General features: G+C 43.7%; 1 protein-coding gene across 2 annotated transcripts in view; it reads right to left on the bottom strand.

Moving 5' to 3' along the window:
* reck (reversion-inducing-cysteine-rich protein with kazal motifs) overlaps positions 1 to 18,292 on the bottom strand; it is a 37,612-nt gene that overhangs the window by 13,234 nt on the left and 6,086 nt on the right. For both annotated transcript variants that reach the window (XM_028968560.1, XM_028968561.1), the window contains exons 2-11: positions 14,035 to 14,093; positions 10,603 to 10,677; positions 9,107 to 9,143; positions 8,374 to 8,459; positions 8,087 to 8,134; positions 6,771 to 6,804; positions 5,503 to 5,700; positions 4,741 to 5,005; positions 4,480 to 4,653; positions 654 to 866 (exon numbers count right to left, since the gene is read on the bottom strand). In XM_028968560.1, the coding sequence (XP_028824393.1) occupies positions 654 to 866; positions 4,480 to 4,653; positions 4,741 to 5,005; positions 5,503 to 5,700; positions 6,771 to 6,804; positions 8,087 to 8,134; positions 8,374 to 8,459; positions 9,107 to 9,143; positions 10,603 to 10,677; positions 14,035 to 14,093 (1,189 nt within the window). The remainder of the gene's footprint in view (positions 1 to 653; positions 867 to 4,479; positions 4,654 to 4,740; positions 5,006 to 5,502; positions 5,701 to 6,770; positions 6,805 to 8,086; positions 8,135 to 8,373; positions 8,460 to 9,106; positions 9,144 to 10,602; positions 10,678 to 14,034; positions 14,094 to 18,292) is intronic.

Below are 18,292 nucleotides of genomic sequence, written 5' to 3'. Positions count from 1 at the left end.
CTCGCCTGGTCCCTCCATTGCTAAAGGTAAAAGGAAAACATTCATCTAGACTCTTCACTGTCTTGGCCCCTCGGTGGTGGAATGAACTTCCCCTCGAGGTCAGAACAGCTCAGTCACTGAGTATTTTCAAACGACAGCTCAAGACCTTCTTCTTCAGAAAATATTTAGATTCACTTGTAACTTTGTTGTTGTCGAACTTGTGTACAGAATCTACAACAGAGTCAATAAAAAGGTTGTATTCATAGTTGAGGGTCCCAGTGAACCGGAACTGATCTCTTCATCGATGGTAACTTGAAAGCACGTTGTAAGTCGCTCTGGATAAGGGCGTCTGCCAAATGCCTTAAATGTAAATGTTAACACTGTAGCACAATTATGAAACCATGAGTTTGAATTTAAGTTTGAAAATCTATTTTACTTCATGGACATTTTTCCTGGCACTATATAAGACACTACTTCACCAATCGGAGTAATTCAGTTCAAACGCTCTGCAGGGCTGGTTTGGGAACTGAACCACAAACTGAACCCTGCCTCAAAAACATGGTTTCATCCCCAAACAACTACAAATATTTAATGAGCAAAGAAACAGTTCTCATCTCTGTCACTTGCCAAGACACAAGGGAAAAACGCAAAAACATTTTTGAAGGAGAACTCACTTGCAGATGACACTGCCGCGAGACTTGCTGTAGCACGGCTTGATCTGCAGAGCGCAGGCCACGGCCTTCCACATGTCCGGTCGGCACTTCCTGATGTCCAGCACCGGGATGTTCATGAAGGGCATCTTGATGGTGCCGTTGGACCAGAGCTTGATGTCATTCATGGCGCCTTGGTCTGACTGGACGTTGCAACTGCGGAAAAGCTCTGTTGGTCTGGGGTGGAACAAGGAACAACATGCAGACGTTTTCGATCAGCTGTGTGAATGGCAATCGATAAACATTCAAACGCATTCAGATCCAAACAAACAGAATGGAACAGATTGGGTTAACAGGGCTGTGTGGAGATGTGGTATCTTCTTCAGTTGCCAAGCCAAATGTGAGCCCATAGGCAAAATCCGAGCCACATAAAACAAGGTTACAGTCATTGCAGCCCTTGACATTTCAAAATAGCACAAACATCCACAACACAAGGGATTTCTCCGAATCTAATTCAAAGCACATTCATGCCGCCTGGCTGCCTGCACGCCCAGAGCTGGCTAATGTCGCATCCCAGACAGCCACTGTTTACTCCATTTTCTCGCTGCAGAAACGTGCTGTAGAGCGCTCACATGCTCATGCTTGGGTAGAGAGGCTTCCTCGGGAAACCTACGAGATGGGGAGCATTACTTTCTTTAATGATCCGTGAGAGGACCTGCCTTGCAGGTCCAGTGCCGGGGTCGAAGACCGGGTTCAGTTCGGTGGGGGAGGGTGAAAGTGGTTGCAAGCACAGCACTCGGTGACACACAACGTAATGTGTCCTCTGCATTTAACCCATCACCCTTAGTGAATGAAAGGCGCCCGGGGAGGGAGCAGTGTGTAGGGATGGTACCTTGATCTAGGGTTCATTTACAAGCTACCACCTCAGAGGCATCTTGGCAGTTAGGGATTGGACCCCCGCAGCCATTTGGTTACGAAACCGCTTCCTTAGCCGCTAGGCCACCACAGTCTGTTGTTTGGTGTCTCTATGATCAACCTCAGGTTTTTCATCTATTTGCCCTTTCTAGAATCCTATTTTTTTTCTGCCACTATGTGGCTCATATCAGGCATCCAACCATGGGGTAAAAATACAATGAAAACTCTCAAATGAAGAGGAACTAACTAAATTCCCTTTTCGTTGGCGTGTAATTAAGTCCCAAGCTTAAGGTGTAGTGATTGAAAACTTTTGCACAGTTTGGGCTCTCAATTTGGGAATTTTACTTGCACCAGATTTGTTTGCTAAGGCTCAGGTACAGGCCCATACAGGACTGTTTTTTCCAAAAAAAAAAAAAAAAAATTCTACCTTCATTGTTAGAGAAGTTAAAAACCTCCTGGCAGGTGATACTTTACTTTACTTTAGCAGACGCTTTTATCCAAAGCGACATACAAGAGGAAGACATACTCCTGGTGCTGTGCTCGAGGCAGCTCTAGGTCTGTTTGAACTGTGCTAGCTTTATGTTTAAACTCTCAAAACCGCCGGTCCTGATAAATGCTGGAACCTTGTGAATGAAACAGGCCGCCGAGTTTCCCTTTTGAGTCCTGTCCATACACTTGTAAATGGAGACTTCCAGGGGTGGATGTAGTGCATCCCCGGAGGATGGTGGAAACACATTTGGTGGGAGCCGAGAGCCGCGTGGCGCTACAGGCCGAGCGCTTCCCCAGTGGGTGGCATTGGCACGTTTCGTCCTTACATCAACAAATGGCACAGGGTGGGCCCAGGGTTTATTTATTCTGTAGCACCGTCATGTGAAGGGCGGCACTCGCTCATGCTGCGTTTAGCCTCGGGGTAGAAACACAGCTCTCCGGGCAGACAAAAACTCTAGAGGACCTTGGTCCCCATCCCCTCCGCCACGTGTTTGTGTTCCACACCAGAGCCTGGCCTGAGCGGCCCGTGGCAGAGGACGCGAGCTGCTTTTGAAGTCGGTTGGGGAGCCGGCCTGCGCAGTCATCCCCGGGAATCCTTCAAAGGAAATCGAGGCGAGCGTTTGTTTGTCTGAACTCCGAATCCCGCAGTGGGAGTGGTGGTGCCATCGTCCGAGGAAGGATTCGTTGTCATCCTCCAATAAAAATACTAAATGAAATACTTAGGATGCTATTCAGTTTCTCTGCTTATAGCTTTAGAAAGTTAACTTAAAAAAAACTGACATGCAAGTAAATGCTTTGGAAGTATTTTTACATTAATTGAAAACAAACTATTCCAAGAAGATGGAAAGAACAAAAGGTGACGAGGAAGTGAAAAGCGCTGCACTTTGCTCTGAAACCCATTATTTTCTAAGTTGTCCGTGCCGAATCCAAAACACTTGCCCGATCGGTTCCACGCATGCAAGTGCATGCTCAACGGTTAGGGTTCAGCCGGGCACTGCAGCAAGCGCAGCGCACCACTCGGCAGTCAACGTTGAACTTGGTGGCTTTCAATCACATGGTTATGATGCCGCGCAATTTCTAATGATCTAGACCGGTAACCCCATTTGGACTGCACATGCATGCTCCGACAGAAAGTAAAAATGGAGAATACATCTTTGGAGTAAAATGTTGCAGAGCGTCTGTATTGTACGGATGTAGACCCAGTAACCCATATTAATAAATACGTTGGACGTGACCCGTATCTCATGAAGATGAGTGAGTCTTTTCTACATATAACATATAATCTATGTTTAAAAACCTAACTTTTTAATATTTGTTTATATTTGCAATATTCGCAAATTTGTTATATTGAGGTCAACAGCTGTCGCACAAGCATTTCACTACATATCACAACGTGTATGACTGTGTACGTGACAAATAAAATTTTAAATTGAAATTTGCCCATGTCAAGCGCAGTGCATTGAGCGCCACTCGCTGGTTTTTCAGAGGAAACGTCGGTCTTGTGGCGAGTGCAGCGAACTTTCTTTTACAGTCTGAACTTTGTCTACTCTGCTGCTCGCCCCTTGGATGGACAGAGCATCCTCTGCCCATTCGGCTGCATTAGCCCCGGTCCCGTCGCTGCAGCTGCCGCTCTTCTGCCTGCTCCCCCAACGCCCCAGTGCATCACCAATGCTATGGTTTATAAAATCGTGTTTATAATATCGATTTCGATATATCGTTCAGTACCTGATGCTCACAATGCACCTCCTCATAATTCCATGTGAACGAACAGTTCTGATCAACTGCAAACATGCTGCATAGCAGTTGCCGTGATAGACATTTTATGTCCACGGGGTAAAATGTGGGTAATCGTGTTGTCTTTCTCTGATCCCTCGTTCCTGTGCTTTTTCACGCTCGCAAACCAAACTCAGACGCAATGAACTGTCACTGAGTTCAATAGTCATTGTCCGACCAAACCCAATTGTTAGCTAAACTCGGCGTACCTTTGCTGCTCTCAGCCGCCACTTCTTTTGTGGCTGCTGAGACAATAATGCCTCAACCAACCAAACACCAGCTACCGCTTTTCCCCAAAGACAACATGTCATTGTCCTCGGTGAAGAGCGAAGAGAGTACAAAATAAGTACAAAGTTTATGAATGTGGAAGTAGAACACATCTGTCACCTCTTCACGGTCCAATTATCAGAGGTTCAGTTCTGCCCATCAGTCAAACTTGAAGAGCATCAATTCAGGTCACCATTTCTTTTTCAAGAGGAGAAGGCTATTCATTTTGAAGTGGAGGTCTAATTCTTCCTTGTCTTATTAAAAATCTGGAAGTGGTGCCCAGACTGGCCGACAAAATAAATTAGGAGTGATTCAAATTTTTTTTTTTTTTAATAATACAATTACCAGTTATGAAGCACTAAACTCCAAGGCAACATGTGTGTAATGCAAATGAAAAGGGCCGCACCTGTTGTTGAAGTTGGTACAGTAAGACAGGTCTTTGCAGCCAAGCTGACACGGTTCCCGGACATCGGCCAGGCAAGTGATGAGGTCAGTCTCCACGGGGTTGTATTCACAGAGCTGGTCAAACTCCTGCCATGTCTGAGTGCCCCAGTTAGTACTGATTTCCTGACACATGTCCCTGTATTCACACAGCAAAGGAGTCAGTATGTGGAAGGTATCCAGAAAGAAATACTTTTTATTCATTTATGAATGAATGGATAATTACCTGCAGATTGAGGTGTTGGCTTTGGAGCAGCAGTGAAGTTTGGCGCAGTCCATCTTGGAAGTGGGCAGGGTCTCAGGGTCTCGTTTGGATGGTGGGTGGGCACTGCCCAGGAAGCACTGCCAGAGCGGGTCCTGGGGGAGGGGTTGACTACCGCATTCATTGATCAGGCCTTCCATGATCTCCTGCTCGGTGTTCATGGTGCGAAGGATGCGCTTGCATGCCGTCTGACAGTGAGCCTCCTCGGCACGGTCACAGCAGTAGAGGCCTGGTCACCGAACAAGCAATGATTGCAAGTTATCAGGGAAAATACACAATTTCTCATTAACATCTTAAAAGACACATGTCATGAATCCTCAATGGTTTCTGAAACATGAAGAAATTCAAATACACAAATCCTCAATTTCAATAGGCCAGCTTGTATTACATAATACATAGGCAGTAGTACTCAAAATCACTGTTTTATTAAAAAATAAGGAATTATCTAATTTCCATCTTACAGGGGTCAAAGGGCACGAGGGCTGACACTGCTGCAGTGGGTTTTTTTTTCATTCTCACTGGATCAAAGTGGCCCAGCTCTGTTAGCTAGGAGTTCAGATCCATATCATTAAATTATTTGTAGGATATGATCTGTCAACACATTTACTTTAATTTTTAGTGATTCAGTTTTATTTGAATTGGTCCACTTCTATTAAACAATATACAGGAAGTTGCAGTCATATAAAATGCTTTATCAAGCAAGCCTCTTGACTGGCTAAGACTCACTGTCAATAGGGCTCCTGATCGGGTAGGATTTGGTGTAGTTCCTCACGCAGCCAATGAGCTCAGGACTGATCATCTGGCAGAACTCCTCCACGGCTTTAATCTGGGAGCTGGTCGGGGACGAGTCTGTGCGGAAAATGGCCTGGCAGTACTCGCGGCAGTTAGTGTGTCTCCCTGCGTAGCTGCAGCACAGAGAGCCCACTGTGGACGCACACACAGGCGCAAGTTTCAAATGTACAAATATATACTGACAAGCATGTTTTATTAATTAGTATTAACTCATTTTAAGAAATCTTCACCGCAGAATTGAATAGGCCAGTGGCCGCCGAGCAAAACATCAGCAGTTGCAATGTTAAAGCATCTCTTGATGCATTAATGCAGTGGTTCCCAACCTGGGGTCCACGATCACCCCTGGGGGGGGGCACTAGAGTTCGCAGGGGCTTTGCACAATTTCATCTGCTCTGAGGTTACCAATATTAGATTTGTAAATATTAAATGTATAAAATCCCAATAACACACCCAAACTCTGTAAAATCATGTAGGCTCTATAGATTCTCTACCGTGTAGGATAATAAAAAAGGATAATAATAATAACAACAACAACAAAACACACAACTGCTGTTTATTTTTTGCAAAAAAGTTTGTAATTAATCACTTTATTATTTTAATAAAGAGGGGTTGGGCATCTTGGCTTGTCTTGGACACAGGCAGGGGGCTTCAGGAAAAAAACGTTGGAAACCACTGCATTAATGTTATCATTTAACTGATAAGATTATAAACATTGGGGACCAGTTTCATTGTGTTTACATATGTTCTAACATGTACATAATTTAAACGTTACATGGATACGCCATCCCAGCCTATTGCTAATGCCCTGAACTTGTCAGCAGATTTATATGTCAAATTAGACTTTTGGGTGCAGGAAGCGCATGGTTTGGTTACGAGGTTGACTAGTGAGGAGTTCCTCCACTTCGCAGCCCAGAATACAAACAAGCACTTCATTCTGCTGCCGGACTCAAGGACAGATGAAATCATTTCGGCCAGACACGGGTCATGACCCTGCCTCCCAGGCACATAAACACGGCTTGTCTGCCAGAGCTGGAGTCTTATTTCCCTTATTTCCAGGGGTCAAAGGGCACAAGGGCTGACACTGCTGCAGTGGGATTTTTTGGTCCCGTTCTCACTGGCTCAAACTGGCCCAGCTCTGTTAGTCAGGGGTTCAGATGGGGGCCATTAAAAGCCTAGAAGTCTGGATCTGGCAACACACTTACTTTCATTTTTAGTGATGCAGTTGTACAGCGGTTTCTGAAACATGAAGAAATTAAAATTAAAACTTTTTTGCAAGCAACATGTGATGTTTAGTCACCAAAAGTTAACAATGTGAACAGAAAAGAATGCTGCAGGGCTGTAAACACTTCACAGATACAACGTTACAAACAGAACACTGCACATCTGCAGACCAAAAGACATTCAGGTCTTTTATTTTAATGGTCAGCACAAATATGACTTATAAAGCATTCCTAGATATGTCCTCTTTCTGAGGCTTTTAAAGCCACTTCCTTTACAGAACAAAAAGCTGTTCAATTGAATTACTTATAATACAGAAGATGTACTCTGTGTGACCCTAAGCAATACAGGAGTCTTGACAGAAAATGTTACGCCAAGTATTTTTGTGGGTAGCAAGATCTTTCCTTGCTTTCAGAAACATACAATTCTGAATTGACTGAGAAAAACAAGAACTTACATTTCATGCATTTAAAACAAACTAGCACAGTCTGTGTCGTGTTCATAATTAAACGACATATTTGTTATAAATCTGTTTTGGCCATTTAAGATTTAATCACAAATCCGCCTTTAACTAATGTAGTTATTTGTTCATTTGAATAATTTTACCTGGTTAAGTGCAATTTAATTTAATAATTAATTTAAAGTCCTGATATATAGTTCTCAGAAGGCACAAGTCCATCTGCAGATGCCGACAAACCCCTCTCCCCACCGCAAAACTCCCATCAGAAATCTCGCACAATCTTTTCAGTGCTTTATAAAGCTGCCGTTGCGTGCCTTGGCTCTGGCAACCGCTTCTCATAAAGTTCATAAAAGCTGCGAGATGAAAGACAAAAAAAAAAGCAGACTTAACGCTGAAGGCAGCTGCTTCCAAACCAAACATTCTGCCCATTGGTTGGTTGTTTGGGGGGGGTTTGCATGAGTGCGGCAGATTACAGGAAAGTTGCGGTGAAGATGGAGAGCCTGCATCGAGCACCTTGTTACCGCTGATCCGTCTCTATTTGCAAATGCCAGATGTCCAGATTTTTGTTCAGACAGGAAATGACCTCAGAACGAGGACGGGGAGGGGTTATCATACAGACAAATGAAGGGAGAACGCAGCCAGCGAATAAATAAGGCATTTCAAAGTCAAGATAAACAAGCAGCAGGAATTAAACACATGCGTCACTGGCGGGCCACTCTTTGATGGATTGTTTTTGAGATCGCATGTTAATAAGCCCTGTAGCTACAGTGACAAGCTCAGAGCACCGGCGGCCACCAAGCTATGAAGTTCCGGAGGCAGAATTAATACAGCAATGCTTACCTCTGTGTCCTTCTTGCAAACTTTTGTTATGTCGTTCTTGGATGATGCCTTGAAGATGATGAAGAGACAGGCATGCGGTAGATTAACATATTTTCTGTTCACAGGGTGTATGTGTCAGTTTGCAACACTTTGCATTATTGCTTATTGTGCAATGATGGTGAATAAAGTAACAATTTCTCTATGCGTCCAATTTGAAGGTGTAAATGGTGAATACCATGCCCTAAGCTCATGCATTTGTTACTGGAGACTCCAGTAACGCAAACTCAAGGCAAGATTTTCTCGTGTACCTGTTTGCATTCCCGGCGACACTCGGCTGACATGGCCAGCTCACAGCACCCAAGGCCCACCCAGCCATCGGACTTCCTGGAAGCCCCTGGAAACAGTCAGACAGAAATAACGCACCATACCATACCAACAATTTGGCCTTTTAGTGGCAGACTTTATGCTCAATACTCTACACTGTTTAAAGATTTAATATGCAACTTTCCTATCACAAATAATGACACAGCGATTCATGCATTCCTAATGTGTTTCAGATACCAAAAATTTCCATTCTACCCATTAAGCAAAGGCCAAACTGAGTGTGTGCAGCTTGTATGAGCCACTTCACAATAAAGCTTGTGAAGTGCACATTACAGGGTGAAAATGGACCCTATAATGACTTTAAAAAGGTACACCGTGCTACATCTGGACCACTGAAAGAAGGAACACGGGGAAAAAAAAAAAAGAAAAAAAATGAAACCCTACGGATCATTTAAGACATAAGCATCCATTTTTTTGTTTTTTTTTAATCTAGTATGTGCAATCGTAACATTTTCAGGACTGAAGAAAAAACTGATTAAGACTCCAGCCTTTCAGCACTATGAACCAAATAAACTTTTCTAGGCTTCACGGCAAACGCGTTAAAGTTTTCTGCTTAAAAGAGCATTGCTGGATGGGATATAAACAGTGAGGAGCGTGTGTCTGGGAAACATTATAGCCTTAAAGCTCCAATGCAACCTGTGCTCCTGGACCTCTTACCTGGTAACGTTGAATTGACGCAGATCCAAAGCTCGGCCTGAAAGAGAGGAAGGTTATCACAGCAATGAGATACAAAGATAAGGCCTAAAAGCACATCACACTCAAGTACAATGCTTGTTACGCAGGCAAGGATAATAATTATGTATGTGCTGGCCATGGACGAGGCTTTTGAATGATTCATGTTGCTCATGGCGCATTATTTACAACCCAGAGCAGGTTATGCAGGCATAAGTAGTGGGAATCTATCACCCCGTGGCTAACAGGGGCTGCTAACACTGGCAGATGCGACTACGCGACGCGCAGTCAGATGCAAAATGCTTCCAGCGTTTGCCAGGCTCTCGGAAATTAGGCCTTTCTCCATGACAGACTCCTCACACAAAATTCCCAGAAATGTGAGCTGCGGCGATTTTTTAATTTCACAAAGGCTCCAGCCTTCATTTCAATATCACCAAGCTCTAATTAAAAGTATATGAATGTGGTGAACACAAAAAAGTGTCATTACGTAGAAAAAAATGAAGACGCTTGCGGTTTCATGATCCCAGATGGATGAGCTCTCTCCTCCCATGTGACGTGGTGGGAACAGTCCGGACAAAGCCAGAGGATTTTGACAAGACAAACTCCTGAATTAACAGGGCGACGGACGAGGTCAGACCCATGCGTCATTCTGCTTTGTGTGTTCTTTGGGGACGTGAAAAGGACTGCAGTGTCATCATTCTCTGACATTTTTAATAAAAATGTAATAAAATAATTGTGGAAAAAAGGATTTCAGATTTCACATTACAGTGTAAATGGAATTCTTTTGGATAAATTAGCTCAAGACATGGCTAATGGAACATTTCGTTCTGTACCACAAAGTGCTACAATACTTTCAAGCACGAAATAGAGCTGTAAATCTTGGCCCGAGCTCGGGTCGGGTCACAATGTGAAATGATTGTCAGCAAACACAAACTCCCGGTCTATAGTACCCATCCTTTCCGTATGATTTGCTGCTTATAAATTTGACTAATTGCTAAAAGTGTTATGCATTGTTCTAAATTTGTTTTATTAAATTATTTAATGAAATTTGAATTTGAATCTGTCAATTCTCGGCAACCGTTGTTAGGGGATGCATTTTATTTGTCATGCGAGAGATACGAAAATGGATGCTGAGGAGGTGAAACGGCCTTTAATAACTAAGGCTTTTTAAACCCGTTAATTTCCGGCTCATTACCTTTCTCTTTTCTTTTAATTTGGGCCGAATTCAGTTAGGCAGCTCTAGCACCAAAGTATTCACTGTTGTAGCAAAAATTCCAAAAGCCAAATAACAGATTGTGCATCTGTGACAGCTCACGTGTTGAGCTCTAAAGTCATGTGTGGATTTTTTAATCATCTAAAGTCAGAAAGTAGCGTCTACAAAAAGAAATTCTGAATAACATCAGGACCTATACTGGTTTTGTGATATGTAACAGGGACACCATAGGTGTAGAACCCTTCTAATTGTGTCTGAATATACGTACCATGGATTCGGGACAGTAACTGGGCAGCCGCAGCAGAAGATGCTTCAGATGGGATTCGCTTCTAATGGTGGCGAGCTGCAGGCATTCAAATATGAGTTACTATGGGACTGCTCACAAAAAAAATGTGAATGCAGTCCACCAGAACCTTTTCATGGTTGTGTTCGATGAAAGCAAACAACAAAGTTTTACAGAATTCATGATGTACAAGGCTGAAAAAAAATTCTGGTCTTGGCACAGGAAGTCCGCTGACAAGAAAATCGGATCGGGGAACAGCTGTTCAAAGTTGAAAAATAACAATACTGGTTGCACACATTTGACCGACAAACAGCATTGCAAGAAGCTTTGGGAAAAAACTAAATTGAAGAGCACTGCACACAAATATGAAGGGTCTCTGTAAATAAGTAATGAACCTTTGAGAGGATCTCAGACCCAGCCATTGCCTAGGGGCAGCCAATAACCACTGAAGGCATTCAAACCCAGATGGGAAGAGAGCTCATCCAATCAGCTCCCAACAGATCCTCCACAAAAAGAACTGCATATCTGCCCTTTGTGGACAAGGCAGGCTTGGCAAAGTTATAAGAATGTTCCACAGCAAAGTAGAGGCATTGGAAACCTCAGAAATGTGTGATATTTAGATTATAGGGAGAATGTATTTTATATAAATGCTGTGCTACTCAGGGACAACCCTGTGTGGGACACCTGTTGGGGTTTGTTTGAGGTTGAGGGTACCAAATTTACGAATGACATGCTACACCTCAAGTCATAGGAGAAGAGTTCTAGAGAGTGTTAGTCCTCACTCTCTGCTGTGCATATCTTGATGCTGAAGATTGTGTCATGGTTGGAGGGCCTAATGATACAGTATAATCTGTCAGTGGCAATTGAGAGAATTTTCCTGTTGCCATATAGGACATAACATGTTGGCCGTGTTCACTAAAGTTCACCCATGTCAATGACAGAAAAAAACAATACTCTGCATATGACCTAAATCGGATCTATGGTGAAGTATCAATCACTTTGTTAAAAATAATCATTGAAGTCTTCAGGGTGACAAAAAAAAATGGGTGAGTAGGTTGTTCCTACTCTCCAAGACACAAATAACTATTTATTTCCCTAAATTCCAAATGTTTCCTATGCACTACATCTTATGAAGCGGCAGGAAAATCTGGAACAACTGTCACTTGTACAATTATGAGAATTTCGAGACTGTACACAAGGTTCCCATAAATAAATGGAGTAAAGTAAGAGTAGTTACAATGATTGACAGTTGAGGATTAATAATAAGTGACACCTCCTTTCTGAACTCAGATTGAATATGTTAATAATGCAAGGGTTCTTATACATTTTTACAAAAGAATTTCCATGACTTTTCAATTACTTTCAGGCAAATTTCCATGACCATATGTTCTGTGGAATTTCTGTGCAAATTTGAAAAAAAAAAAAAGTCCAATTTAACAAAATATTGTTAAACTAACTTTGTAACCCTGATAAGCTTAACTTAATTACCATTTTCATCCTTTCACACAAGCCCCAGCCTGAGTAAAATATTTGCCCATTATGTTCATCAACTGTAACTTTCATGACTTTTAAAAGGAGACACGTGGCTGCGGAGGTGCTGGAATATGAAAGCAACGTACGCAGCACCACGAGACGTGGTTCTGTACGTAAAACCAGCCAAGATACTGTAGACCTGCGCTAGTTTTAAAACTTTGTAGTTGTAGAAAAATGTCTCACACAGTCTATGTACTTCGTTATACATTCATGTGCCAATCAGATTTCAATGTCTTTTCCAGAACTTTATATGTTTATTTCACATTCCAAAACTTTTCAAGGCCTGAAAAATTCTCTTTTCAAAGTCCATGACCTTTCCAGGTTTCTAATGAACTCTGTGATGTGCAGGTTTTTCTGGGATACCGCTGCATAAATTAAGTTACGGAATGGGAACTGACATATAGTAATTGTACACTCAAATGTGCACCTTAAAAAACAAAAATGTCTGACGAACTGTGATTTCTCTGGCACCAAATCAAAGAGCGGCCCCCAAGAAAAAATGAAAAAAAAAAAAAAAAAAATACAACGACCCCTCTCTCCTTCATTTGGGGGGGAAGGGGTGTCTTTTCTCTTTCTTTGAGAAGTAAATAAATGCCGGTTGCCAGACAGAACATCTAAAGGCCGTTCTCTTTCAGGGCCCTAAAGGCTTTGTTTCATCAAAGGAGCTGCCGCGCTCTGGGAAGAAATGACAGAGCGATTATTCCGCACGAGGCCGCGGTCCATCTCCAGACCCCCTCTCTCATCCCGGCCAAAACGCCTGCATTACCGCCGACTCCGAACAAGATGGCCATTATTCCCTTCTGCTAATACCTTTCTGTCACTTTCTCCTTCTGTGTAGTGTACTACGCACACACACTCTGGCCATCTTCCTCTAATTCTCTGTCAATTTCGCCCGGGACTCTTTCTTCTCTTTCGCTCCCTCGCTCTGGCAGGTGTGGCACTGGCAGCTTGTTTTTGGGGACCAAGGCTACAGTCTGAATGGTTTGCAGTGTGATTGTGGGAGAGAAAGCGAGAGAGAAAAAGTGTGTGTACAGAGTCAGATAATGCAGTGCCATGGGACCGTTTTTGATTTGTGTGTGTGTGTGTGTGTGTGTGTGTGTTTTTTAAGGGAGTCTTTTCAGCTGTCTCTTTCATGTCTTTGGTGTTGCGGAGCACAGAGGGCCAACGTGAATTCATAAAAGTCTTCCTTTGCCCGGCCGCATTCCTTCTCAGCTGTAAATAAGAATAAGATGTAGAGACAGGAACGGTTTGAAAGGAAGAGCTGGGCAGAAGAAACAACTCGAAAGGAAAAAGACAGAGATAAAGCCCTCACCTGCTTATTGGTAAAAAAAAAAAAGTCTTAGGGCAAACTTTCATCCTTTTGTTTTCAGAGCTTCAAAGCAAACATATAAATGCCTGCCTGTCTCTCCCGCTGAGAAAATATTAAGAATATAGCTGATGTGGTCGCATCAGCCTAAGGTTTCAACACACCGACTCAATTACGGGTCTTTCTTTTCCAGACTATTGTTTCATTGTAGAATAAGTCTCAAAATAATGAAATCACATGAGAGGTTATGAATTGATAAATGTTTCATATTTCAGGCACTCCAAAGCAGTGAACGTTTGCTGCGGTGACAGCACTTTACACCGTTGGCTTCTCTCAACCAATGGGGATGGTTTTCCAACAGTCCTGAAAGGGTTCCTGCTCATGAAGCCGCTTATAATGATGACAACAGCCAAGGAGGTAATGGAACATGGAATTCAAATATACTCAAATAAACAGATATTTTTCTTGTGTTTTTCCTCGTTATGATGACCAAATGAGACAGGTATAATGGCGAATTAGGCTTGAATTTGCTGAATTTGCATTTCTAGGCTACCATCACAATACAAAATTCACCTTACCTGGTCACACGCCTCCTTACACTGACTGTGTTCGGCAGCATGGTGGCAGCAGGAGGAATCTGTGAGCAGGCAAGGAGACAGGCAGACAGACAGAGCCAGGATTAGTCTATTTCAGTAACTTTCACTCCCGTCAAGCCTCAGCTCACTCCCCACCATGTTTTATCTCGAGCGCTGGCAGTCGCAAAAAGACGTTCTGAAAGCACCTTTAATCCGCGCACATAAAATGCACAATTTAGTGAGGCTTAGCTCCGTTGTAAAGCCCAGAGCGGGAGATAATGCGCATGGCAGAAGAATTTGTGTTTCTCATGCCTTGTCATGTACGTGTACCCATATATAGAATAAAAATACATGGTTCTGCTGTATGTGCAGCGAGTGCATGCTTCACATGCTGCACGTTTAAACAAGACCCCGCGCCCATTAACAACGGGACACTAGCACAGTAATGCATAAAGAAGTGAGCCTTAGTACACTTAAAAACTGCAGACAGGGCATTTTGTCCTCAACTCAAAACCAGGAACACAAACACCACCCCAACACCCAGTAAAAGTTGGCAGAAAAGAACAATGGTCCTCACAGACCGTCACGTGGATGGAGTACAACATTGTGGCAACAGAGGAGCATATTTGTGGCTATTCGAGTCAACGGCTCGCTTGTAATGTTCACAGAGCGAGACCAATTCTAAAAAAAAAGACATTATCGTCTGCATTATTAGAATGTAGCCGTCTTGGGAGCTTTCTTCTCATCTCAGACATCGCCCTCCTTCATTCACGTCTGCTCCAGCCCTCTTCCTTTCATCAACTCGATCTATCCGCTCTTTCCTTTCTGCTCTTCATTCCTCCTCGTCGTCTTTTAAATGTCATTCTCGTATGGAGAGACGTGCTAAAGTAGCACAACAAACACCGTGCGGGATTCTTGGAGATGAAACGTGCCGCGGGCGTCTGTGATGTGTCCGAAATGAGACCTGGAGCAAGTCACCAGGGCTTGAGACAGGAGTGTCTGGACAGGTCCTGCTTTTCATCCTTATCTGGCTCTGGTAGACCAGAAACAATCCAGGAGGCTCTCTAGCTGTCTTTCAGATAAAGAAGATGCCACAAACAAATCTGTAGATCGGCAAGTGCCTCACCTACTGGGAAACCATCCTCTGCATTCAAAGCCTGCTTCTTGTACCACTGACACTTCTTGCAATGCTGCCAATAACTCTGTCTAAAATCATGAATTCATGAAAAGAGCTCAGGTGGCTTCAGTAAACCTTCACCGAGTGATGTGAACAGATGAAAACATTGGAACAGTCCTTCGTCTGGACCAGGGGTCAGCAACCTTTACAACTGGAAGAGCCATTTGGACCCGGTTTCCACAAAAGAGACAAATCCTTTCTTACATGTAAAATGAAGATAACACTGTATATATTCTCACTGTATATAGTCTCCGTAAACTGCCTGTGGTTCATCCAACAGACACATATTAGGTCCATTCTAAACGAATCAGAGATGGTGAAGGGCGGGGCCCACCTCTGATTGGCCTGTGAGCATGCTGCAGGCAGACAGAGAGATGCAAGTATCCTGGACCCATCAGATAGACAGAGTGGACCTAATCATGGATTAGAGCTTTAATCAGGCCTTAAGAGTTAGACCCAGGCTGATAAGTAGAGCTTTTTAAAAGCCCCAAGCCGACATTAATTTTGCACGGATGCCCGTAAACATGACTGTACCAACATGCTTTGCATGTGTTGCGAGTCCTTTATACATTTTTTAACATGGTCAAAGTTTTCTTCCTCTACTCAAACTTTAATAATCGCCAACGGGTAGTTTCCGTTTCATCACCTCAGCATCCATTTTTTGCACTAATCGAAACGCATCAGCAGATGCTGAAAATGCATAATGCATATGTTAAACACATTATAAGTATACTGGCACATGTTCTCCTCTCCCCACTGCAGGCAGCAGCAAACAGATCATCAGGCCGAGATGATAATCAACTTCGAGCCCTTAAAACACTTGCACTTTTAATTTAGATTTTCTTTTTATTTCATTTATCTTGTTTTACTTTCAGCTCAGTGAAGCACCAACACATTTTCAGTAAGTTACCTTTCTTGTAGAATTTAATCAATATTGCCTACATGGACAGCAATTTAAAAAGAAAACAAAGTGAACCTGTTAAACTGCATTGCCATCGAAGAATTTGGTGCACCTAACTTTAGTGCTGGTGAATCTAGAGCTATGGCATGGCCTGCGTGCCTTCTTCTGAGTTGGAGGTATCACAATAAAAATATATATATCATATACCTAAATTGTTATTTATTTTTCAAAGTCACAGGGAGCCGTAATGCAAGGATGAAAGAGCCGTGGGTTGCAGACCCCTGGTCTGGACTGATGACGTGGCATGCTTGAAATTCTCCCTTGTAAGGGCCTTTCCTTGACACCTTGAGAACCAGATACATTAGATACTTTGCCAGCAACATGTCACCAGTTGAGCTGCATTGTGTCCCTAATGAGAGTCCTAACTGGGGCTGGGCGATATGTCAAAAACAAATAACTTTATTGCAAAGATTAGTCACTCTACAAAAAAATCTGCATGCCAATCTGGAGATAATAAATTACAAAGAACAGATTAACAATACCAAAGGGACATCATAAACAGTAAAATAGTGGTAAACTTTATTTAAAAGGCTTGAAAGGTGTGGGAAGTGGGAAGATACCTCTACGGGCATCCCGGCCACACGTGCTTGCAGTTTACAGCCGCTGCTACTGTGTCCCTGCTTTTTGGAGGAATAGTAATAATGCCACCCACAAGCCACATCAAAGGAATTCCCTCTCTCCAAACCACTTCAACCCCTTCCCAGCAGTCCTCACCTATCCCCTCGCACCCCAGCAACCAACCCCCTGTTGGGAAAAGCGCTGGAGAAGCTCCCCTCCTTCCCGGCCCCCACCACCAGTGTTCCTGAGTACCCAGAGCGCGCTCCATTCGGCATGTTGTTTGGAACACATTGGGCCCAGCTCCTCATGTGCGGTGCGTGTGAAAGCGTGCATTTGATGTCCAGGGATGGGGGCGCTCTGCTAGGAATTGAAGCCAACTTGAAAGGGCGGCACTTGACAGTCCCGGCAAAGCTGATCAAACGCGAATGAGAACCAGACGTGGTGGGTGGGGGTTAGATAGACGAGAGGGAGAAAGAATTGGTGTGTGTGTGTGTGTGTGTGTGTGTGTGTGAGGGGGGGGGGGTTCAATATGGGCAGATGAAACTCCATGGCCCAATGTGCTACCAAAGGCTCTGGATCCCATTTAGGCTCCGAGAACAACTTGTTAGAGCAGCGGACCCCTGGGCTCTAACTCTGTTTGTTGGTTCTTGCGTCTCAACTTGAAAGAGGTCAAAACGAACAGCAACAACCCCTCAACCGTTTATTCCTGCACTTGTTGACTTATTTTCTGTCAAGTCAAATTTATACATTCCCGGCGTTTTAGCTAGTTACCTTGAGACTAAATCTAAATCAAAATACTTAAAAAAAAACGTTTGTGCCCAGAGGTGCCCAATGCATTACTGGCAACTTGCATTTTCATTTTGTTACAGGGAATGCGATCTGAAATGTAACAACGTGGCATCTTTCTATGTTGCGTTTAAAAAAAAAAGAGAAATGAAAACACGTGAATATACCTAGTTGGTCCATCTGACATGGGAGCAAGAATTTGTCTACGCAGCAGTATTAGCCAAAATTTGCCATCCATGCTAGTGGGGAGTGGGGGACAGCCGGGCGAACTGTGGTCTCTTTGTGACCGTCGTCTGGCCCTCTTAATGAGCTGCTATTTTAATGACACAATCGGAGGTGCAGTGGACCATTCAGCCCCGGCCGCGGTCTCGAAGCTCGCCTTGTCTGTCCCTGGCCTTTGTGCGCCCTCGCTTCGCGCGAGATATTCAGATGGGGGCCGAAAACAAATTACCGTTGTCGGGCAAACTGATAAAACCCATGGAAACGGTGCCTGCGGCCGTGTTTGTGCGTCCTTTAACACCGAAGTCCTGCGAGGTTTCGCGCTGTACAAGGGGACGAACTGCCCAGTGAACCACAGCAGGTCCCGCCGAGAGACCGTTAACGCAGAGCGACAGTTACACATGCGCCTTGTCCGGATGAACTGTGCAGGAAGGCCAGAGGGCCGCTAATGAGGTGTGCTACAAAGGCATGGGCGCCCACTGCACGCCGGCAGGATGATAGAGCCCCTCATCAACCCAAAACTTCATCCTAATGATGCATCTGGTTATAAGGCTGATAAA

Source organism: Denticeps clupeoides, chromosome 2 (genome assembly GCF_900700375.1).
Source record: "Denticeps clupeoides chromosome 2, fDenClu1.1, whole genome shotgun sequence".
NCBI classification, from domain to species: Eukaryota; Metazoa; Chordata; class Actinopteri; order Clupeiformes; family Denticipitidae; genus Denticeps; species Denticeps clupeoides.
This window is presented reverse-complemented; position numbering and strand designations above follow the sequence as displayed.